Genomic DNA, 22,366 nt, shown 5'->3' on the forward strand with positions numbered 1-22,366 from the left:
ACTCTGTGGTAATTACAGTGTGATTACAGGTTCAGTCTGTAACCTCTACCCTTCAAACATAAATAACTTTCTAGGACAAAAGTAGGAGCATGGAACAATTTCCTCTCGCTGATTTACTTTAAAATCAAAAGTCCGCTGAGGGAATTGAAGACAGTGACCTCCATCTACCCCTGTCCAACAGAAGTATAGTAGCTATTTGCTCCCTGACGAACTCAAAGTCCAGTCTTAGCAAAGCTTCTTTAGAAATAATCAACATGGTCAAAGAGGACAGCTTACAATGAAGAAAATGCACTACTGCATGTTAAATATGAGAAGAGGGTCAACCAACCACAACATGATCATATTTTTTCATAATTTCCTTTACTATTGGTGGGGAAAGTCTGGCTCAGTACACTCTGGAGTGACCTACAATTTCAATCAGAACCTATTCATTGGCTTTTTACTCATCCCAGCTCTTGAAGTGCTCCTATCAGAGAGCCTGCATGTTGAAATTGTTGCATCATCATCTTACAGTTTGAATATGTGATGATGGCGTGGATAAGCTTAGCTGGCAGTCTGTCAGGGAAGAAAAAGGGTCAGTAAAATGTTTCTGTCAATCTTCTCTTCTTCAGCAGGGATGCAAGAGTAGCTTTAGTGTTGGAGCAGACTTCAGAGTTGGTGAAAAGCCCCTCAACATCAAAAGCTCCCAAACAGTAAATTCTCATTGTGGGCTTTGGAGCTGGGAGGTCATGTAAGTGTCCACTGCACAGATTAGTTCATCACTACTGATGCTGTTCAAGACAGCAGCGGATTTCATAGTTAATCTATTTCTTATGTTAACCGTGATGCATAACCTCCTATCAATTATTCATCACCTCAAATTACTTAATTCAGTGAGTTAAAAGTTTGTAATTCAGGCACAGTGGCCATGTGGCATATACAATATTTAAAGGGTTTTGAGATTCTGGAGCACCGGCCAATTAATTAAGAACACCCACCAAAAGCTAATGCATTTTAACATTACAGCTCTGATATAAAGCATGCAGCAATAAAGCCCACTGTCGGACCATTTCGATCTAAATGACTGTTAAGACCGTCTGGAGTTACAGTAGCAGTTCTTATCCATTTATATTTGGCTGTGAGAGTCTGTTCTAAGATCTTCCTGCCTTTCAGGAGCATACGGGGGACGTCTGAGTCATGAGAGGCAGCAGCAAAGACCCTCAGAGTAAGGAACAGAGCAATGTCACTGACAGCAGCCCTGACATTAATTAAGTCTGACACTGAAAAGGAGGAGTGGGGTGGAGGGTGCTTGCAAAGCAGCTTGCAGTGGAGGCATGCTAAAGCAACATAAATGCTGCACTCGGTACGAGATTTGCCACTTGAATGTGTGAAGGAGAGTCAGTTGATAAATGAGCTGATGTGGGTTGGCACTGATATCAGCTGCTGGACTGGTATGTGGGCAGAATTTAACTTTAAGCTTCTTTTACTTGCATTGCTGTGGAAGAATAGCGTACTGGCCTTGACTCCTCAGATCAGACACAAATTCCGGTGAATGTTTTTTTTTTGTTTTTTTTTTCATTTTGGCCATCCCTATATATTCATATTTTAGTATGATAATAATATAATCTTTGAATTTTTAGACCTTTTTTCCTTTAAACATGAATTCCCAGCTCTGTTTACAATAAGGGCTGCATTCGCCAATGTTTGAAAAAGGCCCATAAATCTCTTTTGAACTAACAGGAGGTTTCATCTATTGATGTTGAAGCTACTGTATTAAACAGAGGTAAGCTGAGCTTTATTTATATACATTTAAAAAAAAAAAATCTACATTTGTGTAGAAAAGTAAGAAAACACATTTATAGTTTTAACACTGCTGCTTTGCAGCAACAGAGTTTTGAGTTAAAGCTGCCTATACGTCCTTGTGAAAAGTTTTATATTTTCTCTCTGAGGGTACTCTCTGGGTACCCCACCTCCCACCCATCAAGTAAAAAAAAAAAAAAAATCAATTCACTAACCTCCCTCTACAGCGAAAAACATGGATAATTTTGCTAATGAAATAGCTGAAGGGCACTAGTTATGTTTTAAGTATGCTTTTTTTTTTTTTTTAAATTTTAATTAAAGAGACATCACTTTTAACACTGATACCTTCAAAGCGGCATAATTGCTCCTGTAGTCCAAAAGATTTTAGTTGGTGCAAGCAAAAACCCTATTAATATCAACCATGGCACCAATTCCACAAGCCTCAGCTTGTATTGTAGGAGTCACGCCTCGGGTCTTTCAGTAGAAAACCACCCAGCACACCGAGGTTTGTCATCTATCTATCAAACTGTCTGTGTCACAGCACTACACCATGTTATTCCACACACTGTAGACAAGCTTGGGGTTACAGACTGTGTCTCTGCATTGCTATAAAGCCTACGATTACACAACACATGCTGTACTGACTTGAGCATAACATCAGGATACCTGCCAGACTAACTGCCTTGTAAAAAAAAAAAAAAAAAAAAACCTTTATGGCTAAATTATAGCATGAGCTTTGGTCAGCAGGAAGGTAAAAGTAACAGTTCAAAGCTCAAGGCTTCAATAAGCATGTGAACCTGGTGGACAGTGCTGACTGTAGCAACTGGCAGCACAGTTGAAGCAGAAAAAGAGGAAAAGTGACAGACGAAATGCACTCCAAGCTGCTCTTAGTGCAGCCACAGTTCCTCAGATTGTACTGCGCAGCCATCAAAAGGCAGTCTGTTTGGCAGAAATGAAATGGACAGCCAAAACCAAGCAAGCCTGAGTGCTTGTCTGTACTCTATAAAGGAGAAATTTAAAAGGCAAAGGATAGCATGGATTATTCTTTTACTTTTGGCTTGGATTTTGGAAGTCTTTCACGAAATAGCCAACAAGTAGCTTCAGTAGCTTTATAACTGCAGCTGAAATTATAGTATATAATTAAATAATAGGATTAGGATTTTTTTTTTTTACATCTCTCACTATTCTCTGTTATTTTTGTAGTGGAAATTTGACACAGCATTTTTTAATGTGTTACTCAAGCAGTTAAAATTGAAGCATGTGCAGAAGTGCATAAAACTACAGTTCCCCCTTCATCCACTAGGGGCTGACTCCAAAACAGAGCAAATCTCCATAGACTCCCATGTTAGAAAGGCCAACTTCACGGCAGAAATAAACATGTTTACAGCCTGGTTCAAAAATCCATTTTCGGTTTATAGGTCAGGTTTACCTTCATGACAACTGTGGGGGGAGTGAATTTTTTTCTAACTCCCCCGTTTGAAAGTAATTTAATCTCCAAGTTTGGCATATTTAGGGGCAGATCCTTTTGATTGACAGGTACCGATCTCCGGCTTCAAGTCAGAAGAACGTAGAACAACCGCGGTTTTTTGCCGGTTAACAACGTGACTTAGCTTTAGCCCGCTTACCTCTGTTAGCTGAGTAGCTCCTGTTATCTCCGGGTTAGCTCGGTTAGCTTTTAGCTACAGAAAGCTCGAAGTTTGCTCGATGTCAATCATCTGCCATGACGCTCACGGCTGCCCTCTCAGCTCCACCTCTTTGCCCATATTTTCCGGGCGAGACAACGCGCATGACGCTGCCAAGATGGCGACGGTAAGAACCGCCCACCGAGCTTCAGCTCTTCAGAAACCTATGGGTGACGTCACAGAGACTCTGTCCATCTTTTTATATACAGTCTATGGTGTTACTCCTTTATTAAAGTTCTTTTATTTAGTACAAAATATATTTTGCATAGTTTAAAGAAAGCTTGCCTCAGTAAGTTCGTGCAAAAACTGAATGTTCTGTTTCAAGGTCTGTTTCAGCTGTGTCTGTTTTCATCTTCAGCTAGCAGTTGTTTTGACTAAGGCTGCCAGGACAAGATTGTTTGTGTTTGCCTAAAGAACGCTGTAACACCCTGAACGGGGGCCAGAGCTCTCGAGACCTCTCCTTTGCGAATTCTGTGGATTGCCAATAAACTGAACAGAACACAGTTGATTTCTAGATTCATTTTTCATCAGATAATTTCTGCGACAGTTTTGAAGCTCAAGTCTTTGCTGTGTTACAACATATGTAAACAAGCAAGTATGAAACGGTGATCATTAACAACAGTTTGCAGAACTGGTCCTTGCAGTGATGATAATAGCATTTAAAACAGGCAAGACACATGGAACGCTTCCAAAATGAATAATTTAACTCCATTAAAGAAGAATCAGGAGGTGTGAATGATGAAAACTTGGAAAGGTTAAAACAATCAGGTGTTGCTGTCAGATTAAAATGTTCTGCATGCCATGAGATTTAAGTGTGAGAAGTTAATGAACTTATTTAAAAGCAGTCCATTCTCAATCATCTTATGTGTAGCAGGTTATCAATCAATCCATGAAGGGCAAATTTATTGCAGAAGCATGCAACTGAACAAACAGACAGCTACATAATTTTATCACAAGATCTTTAGGTAATTTGTGCAACTGTTATTGTAAACAAAGACTGTTCATGTTTGCTTTGTAAAGAGGCTTGCAGAGAGAAAGCCATTGTTCCCTGGGATGTAAACCGTGGCAACATTGCAAGTTATTATCGGACATGTAGTGTTGATTACGTTATAGATGGATGATGTTTCAGAGGTGAACAAAGAGTGCAGCCCTTGCATCATCAAAAGCAATTAAAAAAGAAATAAATATAAATTTAAAAAAAAAGGATTCATGAAATGTACGAGACCAGGGGTACCCAAATCTGGTCATTAAGATCTACTTTCCTGCAACTTTTAGATATATCCCTTCTCCAACACACTTGAATCAAACAAAAGTCTTCTAACCAGGTCTGTGCAGAGATGATTGACATGCAGATTAGGGAATTTAGCCATTGATTCAGGCGTGTTGCAGGATAAAAGTTGCAGGATAGTCAACCCCTGAACTACGCAATGCACCGACCTCAATTCCAGATATATGGAGGCACTTAAAACATTTAGTGAAAACTCCTCAAACATTGTGCATGCAAAAAGATTGACAGTATATCTGGTTAATGTCCTAAGAGAGATTTCATTTTCATTTCTTTGATATATTATTTCTATTTTCAAAGTGCAAGTTGTTTCATTTTCCCTGTTTTACAGTAAAACACTGACAATACTGCCATTTTTCACTCAATAAAAGACATAGATACTTTAAAAATGATAAGAACCTTGCAAAACTTTTACGATTTTCTATCATTTGCAGTAATTAAACAAACGGAAAACAATTAAAAACAAATGAGATTAAACAAAAGGTACTGATTGAAAATCCTTACCTCCTCAGCGTAGGCATCACAAAGTTTGTTTCCCGAGAGCAGCTTGTTTTTCAAGCTCTTGTTCTGGAAAAGAGAAGGGACAGAAAGACTTACGTCTGGCTTTTACAAATGTTCCTCTGGCATTTTTTTTTTCTTTCATAAAAAAGCTTGATTGACTCAGGACAGCTTTAGTTTCTCCAACAGAACATTTGGCTTCATGAGAGCCTTGGCAGCAAAGTGCTTGGTTGCCTCTCAGTTTCAGACGAGACTGAGAAGCAGCCACATGCATCCTGTCTGAGGCGTCACTCAGGCTCATAGGCTTCTTAAAGCAATAAAAATGTAGTTCAAAGCAGGACAACAAGACTTCAAATGGTAAAGCATTATAATAATATGACAGGTGTGGGGTCAAAGTGTTTGTTGTTAATCCTTCATTTATTTCATATTTATACATAATTTGGAGCAATGGAAGTGATTTTTAATACAGTTGTAACATAAATTTACAGATAATTTATTTACTCTTAAACTATTTTTTTTTTTAAAGAAAAAGTTTGTGACTCTTCTTGCTTTTTATTTATATAATATCTTAAGTACAAAATCACAGCTGAGCTTTTAGACAAGTAGAAAACCTCTTGCTAAAAAGAAGGTCACAGATAAACACAAAGATTCACTGCCATAGGCTTGCTGCAATACAGAACACCAAAGTGTGTTTTTTTTTTCCCTCTGAATTTATTGTATGTTCATAATGTTTAAAAGTAAGTCTGCAGAAGGCACAGCGGAGAGAGAGCATGTTGAAGCAGAAGAGAACGATGGCTGGAAGGGATAAAAGCGTTTGTGAGGGAGGGAATTTCCCTTTATAATTGGCAATGATCTGTTATCATGAGCGCTCCTGAAGCAACTCAATGCTAAACCCCAAAGTACACATCCAGAGCTCGAGATGACCCAATAAAACGGCACAATCAACCATGACAGAAGCTTCACCAAGGTGTGAAAGCACTAAAGTTGGCCTGCTTCCAGTGTGTGCAGTTATGAGAAACTCATTCAGTCTCTTCTGTCATTTAAATTTGGCCAACTGCATCAAAGATGGCAAGCCATACGAAAAAAGGAAGCTTGGTAAAAGCCCTGGTGGAGAGTGGTGCATGTGTGGCTACACTGTTTAATTTATTGCATACTATGTTAAAGATGTACGAAACAGAATAAGAAAAGATTGATTATATAATGAAGCCCCTGCATTTTGAAAAGTTCTGGGCCAGAGAGGACGCTTTTCTCCGCGAGTCAGCGTACACGTGAATCAGACTGAATGAGCCGTAGCCATTACTGAACCAACCAACATAGCAGTGGTTCTCAAACTGAGATGGGAAAATGCAGCAGATGAACTACTGTTTTGACAATTCCAACTTTTAACATTCTGGTTTCCCCTCCTGACTACTTGGTGGTGCAGTTTTATGAAATCGTTTTTAGAAATCCAGAGAAATCAGGGTTTACCAAACCAAAGCGTATGATCTTCAGAGTTATGAGCTGAACCTCAAACAATTAATAGAACTTAGATTCAGTCATAATTCCTCTGCAGTTGTCAACGTTATTATAATACTTTTATAAAAGCAAAACATCCCAAGTCTCTGGTTTAAATCATGCTTGCCATTCCAGAATCACAAATCCAGCTACTGCTAAATGACTGCAGAATAGGATAGAATAGAATAGAAAAAAAGTAAACCATGGCATCTGATTAGACCGTTGTTAAATTCTGATATTTAAACAAATGATTATTCACATTATCGAGAACGGTATTTCATAGTTATTCAATGTGCGAATGCACCGTAGAAAAACAGACGTAGGGCGGTGATTAGTTAAAACTAATCCTGTCAGAATAACGTTCTAGTCAGAGTTATGGAATCCAATATGCTGCCGACATGTGATGCCATATTAAGTTAAATAAACAGATTTACAGCCCTCATACATTCTGGTCAAATTCTTTTTTTTTTTTTATCCATTGACAGTATGATTTAAAACGTGAAAAATTCTGGTGACTAAAGGGTTAACATGAGTTTCAGATATGTTGAGGACACATGAAACCTAAATAATCCCAGTTGCTGATGATTAGGAAGATGATGAAAGCCAAATTCTGTTTTGCCTGTTTTAATTAAAAAAGTAAATACCTCACACATAGTCATTGTGTTGGCTAGTATGGATTCATTTATCCTCCTTCTTGACTCTGTATGACATTAAAGGTTTTTAACGAGTTTAACAATAACCAAATTACCTTTCAAGGGCATAGTTCAAACTCATCTACCTGGACTCAAGTTAGAAGAATGCTTCTGTCTTTATGCACCGGATTTAAAGCAAAAAATATGTAATGCATTTATATTTGTGTGCATATGTACATATATATGTATAATATTATATGTTAATACACATCCATTGATCATTTGCTCTGTAAGAGTCATAGATTTGCCAGTTATTCAAAAAAAGCAACACTGAGAAGCTGCAGCAACAGAAAGTTACACTTGGTTTGAAAGGAAAAGTCTTTTTGAACATCCTGTACTGCACATTCTGGAGTCTTTTTCTTTGCAATTTATTTCTTACGCCCACACCTGTGCGGTGCACTGTATTCTGCAACACATAAAGCACAGCCATACAAGCACACTGAAAAGAAGTAATGAGCTGTGATGGCAGCTGTTTTGTGAATCACTGAGGCAAAACTGGCCAAATATGAATTCCATGCAGTTGCACCTCCTCTCACCCCTACAGAGGGACCACCATTCGAGGACACATGGAACAGGCAGCCATCAGAAAATGTGACATAGTGCAGCCTTAGGACATCCTCAGAGTGAAAATAAGATCCTTTGGAGCTTTCATGTCGCAGAGCATTATGCAAAATTAGACACTGAGCTGCATATGTCACCATGTGTTATTCTTACAACACTGTCACCCTCTGGACCTCAGAGCATTTTTGCTGTTGCTTATGCATATATATATATATATATATATATATATATATATATATATATATATATATATATATATATATATATAATCAAAATTTGAAATAAAAGATTCTTGATCCTTATACCATCATGAAGTCACAAATTTTTAAATGGAAAAAAATTAAATAGGGAGATGCTGGAGTTGAATCTGAGCAAAAAGGCTGCAATTGTTTTACTTAAAAAAATAAACTGAGAATAAATTAATAGTACAATTTTGAATTATTTTCTTTTTTTATATACATAAACATCTCTCTTTCCATTTGAATAAATCTGTGCAGATATGGTCCATTAAAATATCACAGACATATTTTTATTTATGCCACTTTATTATTTATGTATGTTTTACTGGAGAATTTACCTTTAACAGTTTTGGTTTTTTGCTTGGTTTAATCTAAAATGCCAATAAACATGTTGATGTTTTACATTTTTTCTCATATTGCACCAAAAAAAAGAACCGAACTGTGATCCTATAAACCAAAATACATACTGAACATTGATTTTGGAATACTGTCATGACCCTAATAATGTGTATTTCTGAAATTTTTTTTAGAAAAAGTAATAAAATGATCAAATTCAAAAGGACATTGCCACTGAAAATTATGCATCCAAGTGAACCCACCAGTTACTTTCACACATTATAAAGTGATGATATACTGACAGTGTTGATATGTGCTGTTTATCTAGGTCAGCTTTAACACCACTTCACACTCCTGTTTTTTTCCTTTTTTTTTTTAATTTGGTCAAGTTGATCCCTCATTCACGAAAGGATCAACAGCCTGAAAGTTTTATACATAATGCACTGTGAATTATTCATTATTATTATAATAATTATTATTATTTAAATGTCAAGACACACAGCCCAAAGATCTTTTGTGTCAACTTTTACATTTTCTGCAGTTTCAGCTGCAAGTACTAAAAGCAAGGTACCACATTTACTGCATGCCAAAATGATTCACAGTCAATGCAAAAGTAGTAAAAAAAAATAAAATATTACATAAAAAACTAAAACATGCAATTAAGCTTTAATGCTTTAAGAGTTTGTAGGATAAAAGTATTCATTACTGATGTGAATGAAAGGCTACACTGAACAGTGCCAAATACACATTACATAAAGAAATAAATAAAAGGCTGCATTAGTTTCTAATGGAGATGTTCATTAAAAGCCATTTTAGAGTCACAAACACAACCATACTTTGGAAAGTTAGTTGACACTTTTCTTCATTGGAAAATCAGCATGTATATTTTTTTTTCTTAAACAGTAGATTCTAAACACCAAATTCAAGAGAAAAGGAAAAAAAAAGACAAAATCTAAGTGATTCTGTACTCTATGTAGTACACACATACATGTGAAAAAGTATACTTCTGCTCAAATCTGAGCAACTTTAGTTTTAACATGATGATATTTCAATGATCTTGTGAAAAGAGATCTAATAAATAAACAAAACCATCTTTATGTACAGTCAAGTCAGCAATGAAAACAATGATCAATGATAAAATGAATGACATTTGTCTGAGGACTTTTCTTTTTTACTCCTTTTCGTCCAGAAAATGGATCTGTTAGCGTAGCTGCGGCCATATTTCTGTTCAACGTTTTTTTTGTTTTTTTTTTTTTTTTCCTTGAAGTTTCTTTAATATCCTTTAACATGCATCAATATTATAACATAAAAAACAAAAACAAAAACAAAAAAAAAACATTTTACATTCTGCTTGTTTCACAGACTGTCATATATTTATGAACAGATTCTAAACATAACACAACCAATTACTGTCTCTTTCAGTCCAGTCTAAGGGACTCACTCACAGCGTGAGAAACAAGACACTCACAATGCCAGAAAATTGAGCTCAGGCCCATACGAGTTGCCATGAAGCTGAGAAACTCCTCCAATATACATAATTGGCACCAGCAAAGTAAATGTTCAGTGTAGATAAACTATTAAATATGACATGCCCCCCCCCCCCCCCCCCCCCCGATTTCTTACAAGACATTTGGCTGCTTGACTTGAACTTGGCAGTTTCTCAAGGACTCCAGAAGTCAAAGGTGCATACAGTGTGCATACAGTGTAAAAAGTCAACCGTTCTCACACTTTACAATACAAAACTAGTGCATTAAAAATGGAAACATGTTTAGTTTTACTGGTTGTTTACCCAAGAATTGTCTGCCTTGTATTTTACTTGACAAATGTACAAGAAGGAAAGATATAGATGAAATGAATTGAGGCAAACATACAAGAGTTTCTCCATTAGTCAATCCTACTGTGGTTGTACTTCAAGGATTCACTGTCAGTCAAGACGCACCATGATGTTATTTTATTTTCAGGAAATAAATTGTGCTTCCATTGAAACACTGTTGATATTCTCCTATGACCTGACTGCATGTGCCTGTTCAGTCTTTTCATCCAACAAATTGTCTTTCTGTAAATCTCATTGAATAGCTGATGAGTCGTGCTGGGAGATGTGGGGCGAATCTTCAGGTTGTTTGAAAAAGTGAGAGAAGATAAACCCCACTGATCCTCTCAGGTACTTCCTGTGGAGTATTGCTGCTTCAAAGATGACCTGAAATATTCCATGTGAAGTAGTAAGAATTTAATGAAGATGTGCAGTACAATCAGAGTGATAACAGAGCTGCTGCCTATCCCTGAACCAACCCCCTGACCTGAATGCCATTTTTATCAGTCTAGTCTAGAAACAGCTAAGAAATGGTTCCGGACCCTCGAGCTCCTCGGCACTGGGAAGACGACCTGAGCTTGAGATGAACAGCAACTTGCCCCAAATGTTTTTTTTTTTTTTTCCCCCACATGTTTTTATGAATATTTTCTTATCAAGAGGACACTGACAAAGAAAAAAAAAAAGAAAAACACAATATAAACAAGGAACATTGAATATACAAGAAAAATAAAATTTAAAAAAAATAATTTACTAAATTTATATCATCCGACGAGCTATAAACAAAAATATTCTTCTTCTCCAGAAAGTTATAAAAAAAGAGTCCATATTTCATTAAATAGGTCCAGTCTGTTCTTAGTTGTATGGCTTATCTTTTCCAAAGCAAGTGAGAAAGTCAATTGTTTATTTGTAAGATGTTTTTTTTTTTTTTTCACTGACAAACTTCTTTAAAACCAGCAGAAGCTCCATAGGAAAAAAATATATATATTTGACAACAAACCCCTTACCCCCCATCATTGTTTAATCCTTCAGAAATACAATAATTTAAGTTTTAAAAAAATTAAATTAGTGCATTTGATTTGCAAAGACTCTCTCCACCATCCTTCAGAGGATTCATGAAGTCCAAATCCAGTATAAGTGGTAAAGTAACGAGAGTCTCTGTTAAAAGTGACTCTGTAGTTGTTCTGTCAACAAAGGCAATCAAAGGAACTGAAATTTAGAACAGCATCCCAGTAAGTATTAGAGATTGTGACCTTTACAAAAATACTACCAATGACTACTCTCAAGTATTTCTCATGTCTTAGTGTTGGATTGTGTGGATGATCTTTGTCTCTGACTTCGTCTTTATTATTTCAACTTTCCTTGGTCAGCCTGGAAGTAAAGATGAAAACTGTGAAGTGGCTGGTATATTTATTGTCACTTTTTCAATGAAAAAATATTAAAGAAGAAATGGGTAAGAGCTACTTTGAGATACCAAAACAAATATATCCTTTAACAACTTGCATATATATGATTAAAGTGCTGATTGTAGCTTCAGAAAGATCTAGAAATACTCAACCACTAAGTAACTAACTGGGATTAAATAATTCACATCTAACATTAGCAGAACTGAATTTATGGGAATCTTTGCAGAGAAAAGATCTGACAGCAAAGAAAGTGAGAAGTCTCCATGTGAAGGAAACCAGCCCTGTCCAGTGCAATGACACACTGCAGTGGCACTTTATTTAACACATCACAGATGTGCTACATGGAATAAAAATCAATTATTAGGAAATTAATTAATATACATGCGATTTAAATCAAACAAAAATGCCTCAATGAGATTTTCTAGATGTTCTACCTGTAAGTCTGCACTACAGAAATGAAACTATTATCTACATTATATATGGATTTATGTGGGATTATATCACACTAATATTTCTTTTAATTGAGTAGAAGTAGCATAATACACTAAAAAGAATTATATTATCAGTCTAATAAGAGGAGCTCTTTTCCATCAGAATAAGTTTGGATTACTTAAAAGACTTTCCAAGAGTTGATTTTCTAAAATAAGCCTATATTTTATTCCCTAAAGTACTTTCTGATGTCTTGACATGGTGTCAAGACAGTTTGAAATTGAACATCCTTTGAAGGCACAGTGTTTGTTAAAACAGCTTTTGGCTACAATAAAGCCAGAAAAAAAGATACAAAATGTAATCCGAGCATCTCAAAGAAAATTCCGCCATCACAGCCTTCATCTTCTGTGATGCACTTGGATGCATTTCGATAAAAAAACATAGACCATCCTCTTTATGATGTCACAGCCGAATACCAAAGAAAACTGGTCACTTCTCTAGAAGCTGAGGGCCAGAAATCAATATCTAAGGCTGACTGAGAGGAATAAAATGAAGCTGCTTAGTGACAGCATGACTCTAGCTCTCTGGACACATGGAGTCTGCCAGCACCTGCTTTCAACAGGTTTCTAGCACCAGTTCCCATGTTGCTACACAGAGCAAGAATCTAGCATTGAACACGAAACAAACAGACACTAATTTAGTCTTTAGTTTAGACTTATGTACGACTGTAAGAGTCATGGTGACTGATTTATGTCCCACACACGGCAAATGATCATTTGGGATTTTTCTCTTGAAGCAAATGCAAAATTCAGAAGTACCCCATTGATTACAGGATCAAGTTTGCCACTGATTATTTCTGTTCTTTTAGTTCTCCGATGCCTTGTAAATCATATCTGTAAATAAAACTTTTTAGCTGTAAAACAGCACTGTGTGGATTTACTCAGAGGTCTACATTCACAGGGACATCTGAAGACAAGAAGTAATCTGGTGGTAAAAGCAGAAATGTGGCAGCTCTGAGGTTAAATTATATGTTTTGTACACATTTTTAACAATTATGATTATAATACAATATAGAAATGAAATAACCCATAGGTGCTTTGATTTCAAGAAGCATTCTTAGCTCCTTTGAGCAGCTTTTAATTGAAGTACACAGGACCTGCAGTTATATGCTGTTGATATGTCGCCAAATGTTCAAGAAATTCATCAAATTTATGCCAAACTGATTATTTCTTGCCCAACTGATCACAAAGAGTGTGAGATTATATATATGAATATATATATAGTAAAATATTTTTTAAGTAATTGTAATCTGTATATAATGAGACTCTTAAATGGTATAGATAAAAAACATAGAGAAAACTGTACATGCACAGGCAAACTGGACCAGAAAGTGCTGCCAAATGACATGTTAGAAATACAACAGCAGGTTGTGAACTGAACAGCTTTTGCGTAGCAAAGGATCCAAATTAAAAGTATGACATTTGGCTGTTCAGATTTCTTAAAGTGAAAAATATTCCTTGTAAATATAATAGCTGCATATGTGGTTTCACAGAGGGTAACTGCAGTTTATAGTTTTGCACACTGCAGCATTCTGGCAGTGTTGGAAGGAAATTCAGATTTAATACAGACCGCCCTCAAGGTCCCACAGGGAACACACCCTCGTGCTAGTATGAGATACTGATCCCACATGATGGGCTTTAAGGTTTACCTGCCAATCCAGATCCCATCACTGACAAGGTATGGCAGAATTTCTGCACTCACACTTTTATTATTCTTTGACCTTGATTCATGAAAACTCCCTGTCAGGAAACAGTCCTCACAAATGGTTTTAATCAGGTCCAACTATCTATGTAGATATGCAAGCTGGGCCTTATCAGTCCTAATTAAAAAAAAACCCAAACCAAACCAACAACAACAACACAGCAATTAAGACAAAGTGTGGAGTAGGTCACAAAGTTGCTCTTTCTGACGTCATCTGTTGCATAAGAGGCCTTGCTGATCATAAGATAACAAAGAAAAGAGCCTAAAAAAAATCTCCAGCACATCACAGCAGCAGCTGCTACAGACAATAAAGTTTGCAGTCTAACTCTTACAAAGAGAAAACACAGTTTGTTTTTTTTAAAAATCCACTGGAAGCATTATCGTCACGATGGATTGTGGTGAACGTCCCGCAGACTTTTCCACTAATCTTCTGTTTAATATTTTAGCTCTTTTCTTTTTTTTTTTTGCCTGTAAGCCTGGAAATAAAATTAAAAAAAAAATAAAACATAAAATAAAAACTGAGGTTTTTAATATAACTTTGAAACAACTTTACAGAGTAGTAGCACTGCTAACAAAGGCAAACAGCAAATGACAAATTACTGCTTCTATATGCGGAGAAATTTGAATAAAACCAAAAGTTACTGATTTGAAGAGTGGAACAAAGAACTCCCTCCCCTCTGTTTGGATTCAGAATTCCTCTATGTATTTCCCCTCAATGAATATGCCTGCAGAAATTTATGAAGGCTTTTGTCTCCTTGAATTTATTCCGGCACTGTTCTTATTATATTTCAGCAGGAGGCAGCTACAGCACTGGTTCTCTGTTTGGATATTTCAAGTTAGCACGAGGAAGGCACCCAAACAGGCAGCTCTTGTAAATGGTTGATACGAACAAGCAAACCATAAACAATACTTTGCCCTCGACTTCCAAAAGTCATATAATCTCGACATTTTCAGCCTCTAAACCCTTTTATGTGACATAAAAATGTCCCCCTTTTGGAGAAAATACGTGCCAGGACTGATACACTTCCATCCGTGCACAGATTTACACTTTGTGGGTGTTAGTGCGTCTCATCATGTGACTGGAACTGTGGCGAATGAGAACCAGCGATGTGTAGAATGGTTTCCTCTAAGAGTGACTGGCTGGAAACTAACCAGGACTAAAAGGTCAGGATGTGTCGCCTTAAAACAGGCAGATGAAATCTGGCAGAGCAGAAAAATGACTGAGTTGGCGGCAGGTGATGGAGGTAATGAATGGTTGCTCATGCCTGAAGGAAAAACCTGTACCTCAGTCACATAATTTCTTGGTTTATCGCCTATTATCATTTCTGTAAATAATACATGCATGATGAACAGTTTGCCAGAAAGGATCAAAAGCAGTAAAAACCAAGGTAAACCATTCACAGCTGCTCTTCCAGTTAAACCAGCTGTTTGCAAAACACTTTGCAAATTTCTCTTGTATGAAATAACTGTTGAATTAGAGATTATTTTGGGCAGTTTTTATTTCTTGTTTCACAACTAATGATTCATCATTAAAATGTTCTATAGTTATTTCAAAGGACCCTCCTGGTCCTCCGTAAAAGTAAAGGTAGATTCAGAAAATTCTCTGGAACTTCGTTGGTTCTGGTCATTTTTAGAGGAATCCAAATAGATTTAAATGGCCACTGTCTTTTGCATTTGCACAGAGGTGACACATGACAGATGTGGCTAAATAACCTTGTTAAAGTACAACTCTCTGAAACTCCCTGTCGAAATGTTTCCTACTAAAGAATTAAACAAGAATGAAAAATAAAAATAATAAACAAAACCTGTCGATGTTAAATAATAACATTGTTTATACTTGATTTTTTTATGCTTTAGAAAACTGCCTTAGTTGACTAGAGATGAACATTTCATTCAGGGGTGTCCAGCTGCAGTCCTCATTGGCCACGATCCTCCAGATTTTCCATGTGTCCCTGCTCCAACACACCTGGCTCAAATCAATCATTCTGCAAAACTTCATTGGTTGTTGGATCCATGTAATGTTAGCAGGTGTGTTGGAGCAGGGATACATAGAAAACTTGAAGGACAGCAGCCCTTCAGGACTGACTTTGGACACCCCTGCTTTCATTGATCAGATTCACTAATTGCAGAGTTGACTCAGTCTGCTGACTGAAGCAAACACATGCATTGTGACAACAGTTGTCAGATTTGACAAACTATTGTTGTCAACAAATGTTACATGACTGCGATGGAAAAGCATGAAAAAAGACTTTTAGGACAATCAGAGATTACTGCAATGTTTCCCAGTTCCAGTCCTCAGGACCCCCCCTGCCCTGCATGTTTTAGACATGATCCTCCTCCAAAGCACCTGAGTCAGATTATTGAACTTCATCATCAGGTTCTGATGAAGAGCCTTTATTTCATTCAGGCGTTGTTGTTACCATAAAACCATGCAGAGCACGGGGGTTCTGAGTGCTGGAATTGAGAAACATTGGATCACTGGAACCTGAAGGCTCAGTTACTGGTAACATCCTTCACCAGTTTCAGGGGTAAGATAAATATCTCCCCATGGAATTCTGCTTAAACCCGAAACGGTGGATCAAGGAAAGAAATTCCCGAAAGAAACTCCAGTTCCTGATGAGCAGTTTCTGTGATGAAGAATCTCACTCTGAAAATGACCTCAAATCTTAAAGATCACACTTTGGTTGATTCTACTACAATCCCTAAGCTGAAATGCAAACTTGGTTACTTGTGGATAAAATAAAGCTTCTTTTCTCTGGGAACTGGATTGAGTAACAAGTCCTTATGTTTCCACCACTGACCAAGCGGAGGAATTGGTCCGGAACTCGTACCAAACGACGCTGGACTGAAGGCTAAGCTGTGAAGGATGTGCATTTGATGCAACAAATCACAGATTCACTGACAAGTCTTCTGATTTTCTCTGATCTTAGTGGAGAGAGAAGCAATACTGTTTATGGAGAAAGCTTAGCTGAGAGCTGGTTGGGTGCTCAAATGAGCCTGTGTCAAAAACGGGTCGTCTGCATAAAAAATAAGATCGATTAAAATAATAATAATTTGAAAAAGGTACGAATGGCACAGACATGTCGGCTTATGTGACTGAGGTTTAATATCTGAAACAGGCAAAAAATCTAAACCCTATTCAACATGTTATTGTGGTAATCAAAGCTTCATTCATTCATCTTCAAGTTAGAAACACCTTCAAATTTCTTACTCAATATGTGGTGATTGGTAGGTTTTCCACCGACTCATCCATCACTACTGATTGCTTTTAGCATGGTATTTATTTTTCTACTTCATCATCTTTTTCTTGTAATTAAGATTCTTTCAAATTTACCTGTTAACTCTTTTTAAGGGAATGAAAGCTCTGATGATACCTCTTTTACCTGGTGCCAGCTCTGATGTGTCGCCTTATTATTGCTGTTAATTGGCTGAACTTTATGAGTAATACATATCCGTCTCTCTTATTTTATCTTTGCTGTCAAACTAAACAGTATCATGTAAAACAGAAACTGTTTTTTAGTCATCAAATCCATCATTGCTCTGCATAATAAGGTAGACCTGATGTCTTCCACACAAAAGATAGACTGCAATCTGACTTTACCTTGACTGTTCGATGCAAAACATAACATGCACCCCGTCGCCCGTCTCACTCAATTTCACTTAATCCTCAATTTTTATCTGTAGACATTTGCTTTTACTGCACATCAGTGATCAGATATGAAATTGGCTTTGATAGAATTCATGGCTCTGAGGGGATGTTTGTCTTAATGGAGGTGCTATTTGTAAAAAAAGAAACATGTCGGAAAAGCTATTCATCATATTATCCTTTATTGAAATACAGTTGTTTGACGCTGTAATTACCCCGGAAAGGGATGATAATTACAAATCTTTTCATTAAATGGAAAAATGAAGTATTAATTGAAAATTAGTACACACGTCCCTGCTTGTTACTTTAAAATGTTTATTTTTATTTGGTTATATTTCTGTTTCCTTTTTCTTTCAAGCAATTAACTTCAAAATGTCTGAATAAATTTTCAACAATTTCATCTTTTACTGACACTAATGAGTAAGTTTCCTTATCGTTTAGATCAGCGATGATTCTAAACAGAAAATAAAAGAGCTGCACAACTTGCAAGACTGTAATCTTTAGTCTCTACTAACTTTAATGGCGGAATCCGCTTTGTCTTTTTCCTCTTTGAAACACAAAATGATGAAATCTCCTTTTTCCAGAATGGTAAGAGTTTCATAGAGACATCAAGAAAATCCTAGATGCATGATTTTTTTTCTCTTTTGCAGCTCATGTAGTGAAGTTACACTGAAAAGAAGACGATGAGAAGCTTCCAGCTAAAAAAAAAAAAATATGCGAATCAACAGCGATGTGCCATTTGTGTGGCAAATGTGCACATTACAATGCTCAGTGAGAACCTGATGAATCCCAGCAGGATCCAAGTCCATCTTAAAATCATTCTCCCTAAAAACCACTTCTGATAGACCCTAATATCAATTCAGTGATAATAACTTGACATCCAATCACAACCATATGACTATCCTGATCACACACTTCATGTGCAACATGATAAAACATCACAACTCTCCAATTTATTATTCATTATGAAATAAAATCTTTTTAGTGATTACAAAAAAAGTTCCTTGGAGCCAGTATTCAGCTGCAACATTGAACAGTTCAAGTCATCCAGAAAATTGGCTTTCTGGATAAAATAAAATGACTTTATATCATTTCAAACAGCACAACTTCATGAACAGTTCTTTGACTTTTTCTGGTCACATATGTCCCAGCCTGTGTCTGACTTTAATGCAGAGTCTAAAATGTCATGAGAGAAACACTGGTAAGGAGAGCAGAGGGTTTAAGAGACAATGTTTTCCTATATAGCGACTTACAGTCTGGTTCTTATACCCGCCATGTAAATCTGATTAAATACAGCCCTGTTTCAGTTGATTTAAAAAGGGATTCACAAAAATGCTCTTCTAATTTGTTGAGTCTTCTCAATTACAGCTCAGTTAACTCTACTCTCACAGTTGGCAGAGCTGTTTGCCAGCTCTTAGTTTTAGGGAGATTATTGTGTACATCGATAGCTGCTTTATGGTAATGATATTTTGGAAGGAGGAGCTGGACTGTAACCATGATGCCTTCAAAGGTAAATTATATTAGCTATTTTTTTTTAGCATATTTCAGTGGTTTTATTTGATCCTTCCATATGAAAAGGCAAATGACAGAAGATATGATGTCATATACATTTACTTCAGTTCCAAAGTTACAAAAGTCTTGATTGTCTCAAGTTCTTTCTTGGCTTTCAACAACATTAGGAGTAAATACTGGATCTTCTCGACCTACTCCCCAAAATCAACGGAACAAAGAAATAAACCAAAAAAAAGGAATGATGTGAACAATTCTTCAACTTTATTTAACAACCATGCAGAGAGACATGAGTGGAGAGGCCACGTTCTCAAGCAGGACAAACCTCAATACTCATGTCTGCAATCATGATCAAATAGATTTCCAATAAAAGTTCAAGCCAATGTATCTCTGCTGATGATTGACCGAAAATCCGGCGACCTCAGAAAATGATTATGAATAGAACACACGCAGTAGAGACAAGGGGAGGGAAGTTTCTGATTGCTAAATGAAAGAAAATTGTACCACTTTGACTTCAAACATGTACATATACCTCATAAGTGTGTATTGCAGCTCTGTTCAGCCTTTGGATTGTACTTAATGACTCACCTCTTGTTGTAAATCCTTGATGATTTTGGTTTTTTTCTCCATCTCCACTTTAATAAATTTAATCTGAGGACAGAAAAAGCACAAAAGACAGTCAGAAACTACACTATGTGTGTGTGTGTGTGTGTGTGTGTGTGTGTGTGTGTGTGTGTGTGTGTGTGTGTGTGTGTGTGTGTGTGTGTGTGTGTGTGTGTGTGTGTGTTTGTTTGATCACTGAACAAGCAACGCAGAAGTAATTCAAACTAAAATCAGCTGGGACTAAATATGCAACACAGAAGAACATTCATTTCTAAAATCTGCTTTGAGTTTTTTTTTTCATCACAGTTTATTTAAACCCACAATGTTTTTTGTGTTTTTCTTCAATTTGTTGATTTAAGTTTCCTTTTGAGTGTAAGGCTGCTGGACATCTCAGGTTAAAGAAATGAGAGCTAGGACATATGATGGGGAGCTTGGCATGAGGCTATAAAATGTTGCGGTAAATCGATTGAAGTAAATTACATAATTATGTTTAAAAAGATGTGTTGTCATGACCAGGGTCAAAAACAAAAAAACCCAAAAAACTACACCATCTTTGGGGAACAAAGATGATTAACATAGTACTTCATCTTTTTGCTTATAACATCATTTTACAATTCAAGGAGTGCAAACATGTAAATGTGCACTGGTTCCTGAGTCGTCAGAGGACAACAAATAGCCCACTTACCCACACATCCATCCAGTCATTTATCTATCCATTCATCCATCCATCATAGCCTTTTCTTCTAATATAAGGTCAGTAAATATTAATTACTGATACAACTGCCTAAAACCATCATATAAAAACAGAAATTTTCTAAAACCTACAAGGCAACATCAGCATAGTATTGTGGAAAGACCAAATCCTATTCCACATATTATTAAGAAAAGGACCATTCAGACTGTTATGGACAATCAGGCTCTGTGATACCGGGCTGTATCTGTGCTCTTGGAAACGCACATCTATGCTTCTATGACAGCAGCATTACGCAGAAAAGGGTAATGACATTTTGGAGCACCACATGCTGCTTTTCAGATAACATCTTTTCAAGGGACCTACATGCAATTTTAATCAAAACAATACAAAACCACATTCATGTGTCACAGGAAGATGGGTGCAGAATGAGAAGGTACAGATAGTGGTCTTGACTACCTACACACCTTGAGATGTGCATGACAAGTTTGGTAAAATACACCTGGAAAAAAATGTATCTGTCTATAGTCTGTAGCAGAAAGAGTGACAATAATTAAGAAAAGCTAGAAAAAAACCTTTATATTTTAGCAACAGAACAAAAGGATGTATATTAAGAAATCTAATAAAGATATGCTTACTGAAATATAATGAAAGCAAAAGTAAATGTGAATTATTGTACTTTAACATTTCTGCAACATTTTTTCAAAATCCGGCTTGTAGAAAATTACTTGTGCTCAGTTAGTTATTGTATGTTTGTGCAGTTAAACTAGTTTTGGCCTCCCTGACCTTGTTTACCTCTGCTTACAAATATCTACAAATATCTTAGATTATGTCCATAAACAGCATTAGCAAATATTTAGCAGAAAGTTGAGCATATATTGCTCAAGCCTGTATTTTTGAATGTTTCAGATACAGATTATCACCCATTTCCTTCATCACACATTCATCTGCCTGCAAATGCAACTAGTTGTATTGTTTTTTTTTTTTGGTTTTTTTTGTTTGTTTTTTTTTTATAAAAGAGGGCTCTATGCCACATCAGAAAAGGAAAATCTTTTCTACGTAGGCTTTACTTGCAAAGACAACACTTCTGTCAGGCCAGTTAAAAAAAAAAAAAAACATTACAGAATAAAATCAGAAATATTAAGGTTGATTCATGTTTCAGTGGACAAGGCATATATCTGGCCTGATGAATTGACAGAAACATAAAAGCATTTCCCTTCATTGCAGGATTTTATTATTTATTGATTTATGTTTGTATTTTTTCTTGTATTTCCTCCCTCATAATTCAGGGTTACATCATCTCCACTTTCCAGAGAGCCACCCTGGGGAGGAGTGAATTAGACCTGACCAGCTGACTCACATCCCAAAGCAGGTCAACAGTAACATCAAAGGTCGTATTCAATCTTTATCACATCCCTCAAAAATGAGAAAATAAAAAAAATAATAATTTAAGAGAAAAACATAGAAAAAGAAAAAAACAAATGCATAAAAAAAGAAGAATCTGGATTTTCTAATATTTTTTATTGCATAAAAAAGAAATTTTGTACATTTTATTTACATTAACTGTTGAGTTCATTAAACGGCAGCAAAAGCAAATCACAGAAAAAAAATGATAGAAAAAGAAAAAAGTTGAACCTTTGATTTACTGTCTTTCATTTTCCCAGATTTTGCAGGTTTGATAAATTTACATCCAAGTCATTTAACTTATGTCCTCACCATAGATAAACACAGTTCTTTATAAACTGGCGGTGGCACAGAGGCCCTTTGCTGCAGAGACATTTTAAAAAAACAGTTTATCACCGTTCAGATGGCCACCCATCAAGGCTTAAAGCCTTTTTAACTGTGATGAAAAACCCTGTCACAGATGATATCCCTCTCATGTTTTACAAAGTTAGTGTAGCATAACAAGTGTCCACTAATGTTTAATCGCAGATTTGTTCATTTCCGT

The 22,366-nt window shown here is 36.3% G+C and overlaps 1 protein-coding gene across 1 annotated transcript in view; it reads right to left on the minus strand.

The window, feature by feature from the left end:
* Positions 1-22,366, minus strand: part of luzp2 (leucine zipper protein 2) — a gene marked incomplete at both ends in the record, with an annotated part of 154,761 nt that overhangs the window by 40,758 nt on the left and 91,637 nt on the right. Inside the window, 2 exons of the mRNA XM_079245056.1 lie at positions 5,251-5,313; positions 19,713-19,775. Of these exons, the coding sequence (XP_079101182.1) occupies positions 5,251-5,313; positions 19,713-19,775 (126 nt within the window). The remainder of the gene's footprint in view (positions 1-5,250; positions 5,314-19,712; positions 19,776-22,366) is intronic.

This window comes from Telmatherina bonti (assembly GCF_933228915.1).
Source record: "Telmatherina bonti genome assembly, chromosome: 1".
Lineage (NCBI taxonomy): Eukaryota > Metazoa > Chordata > Actinopteri > Atheriniformes > Telmatherinidae > Telmatherina > Telmatherina bonti.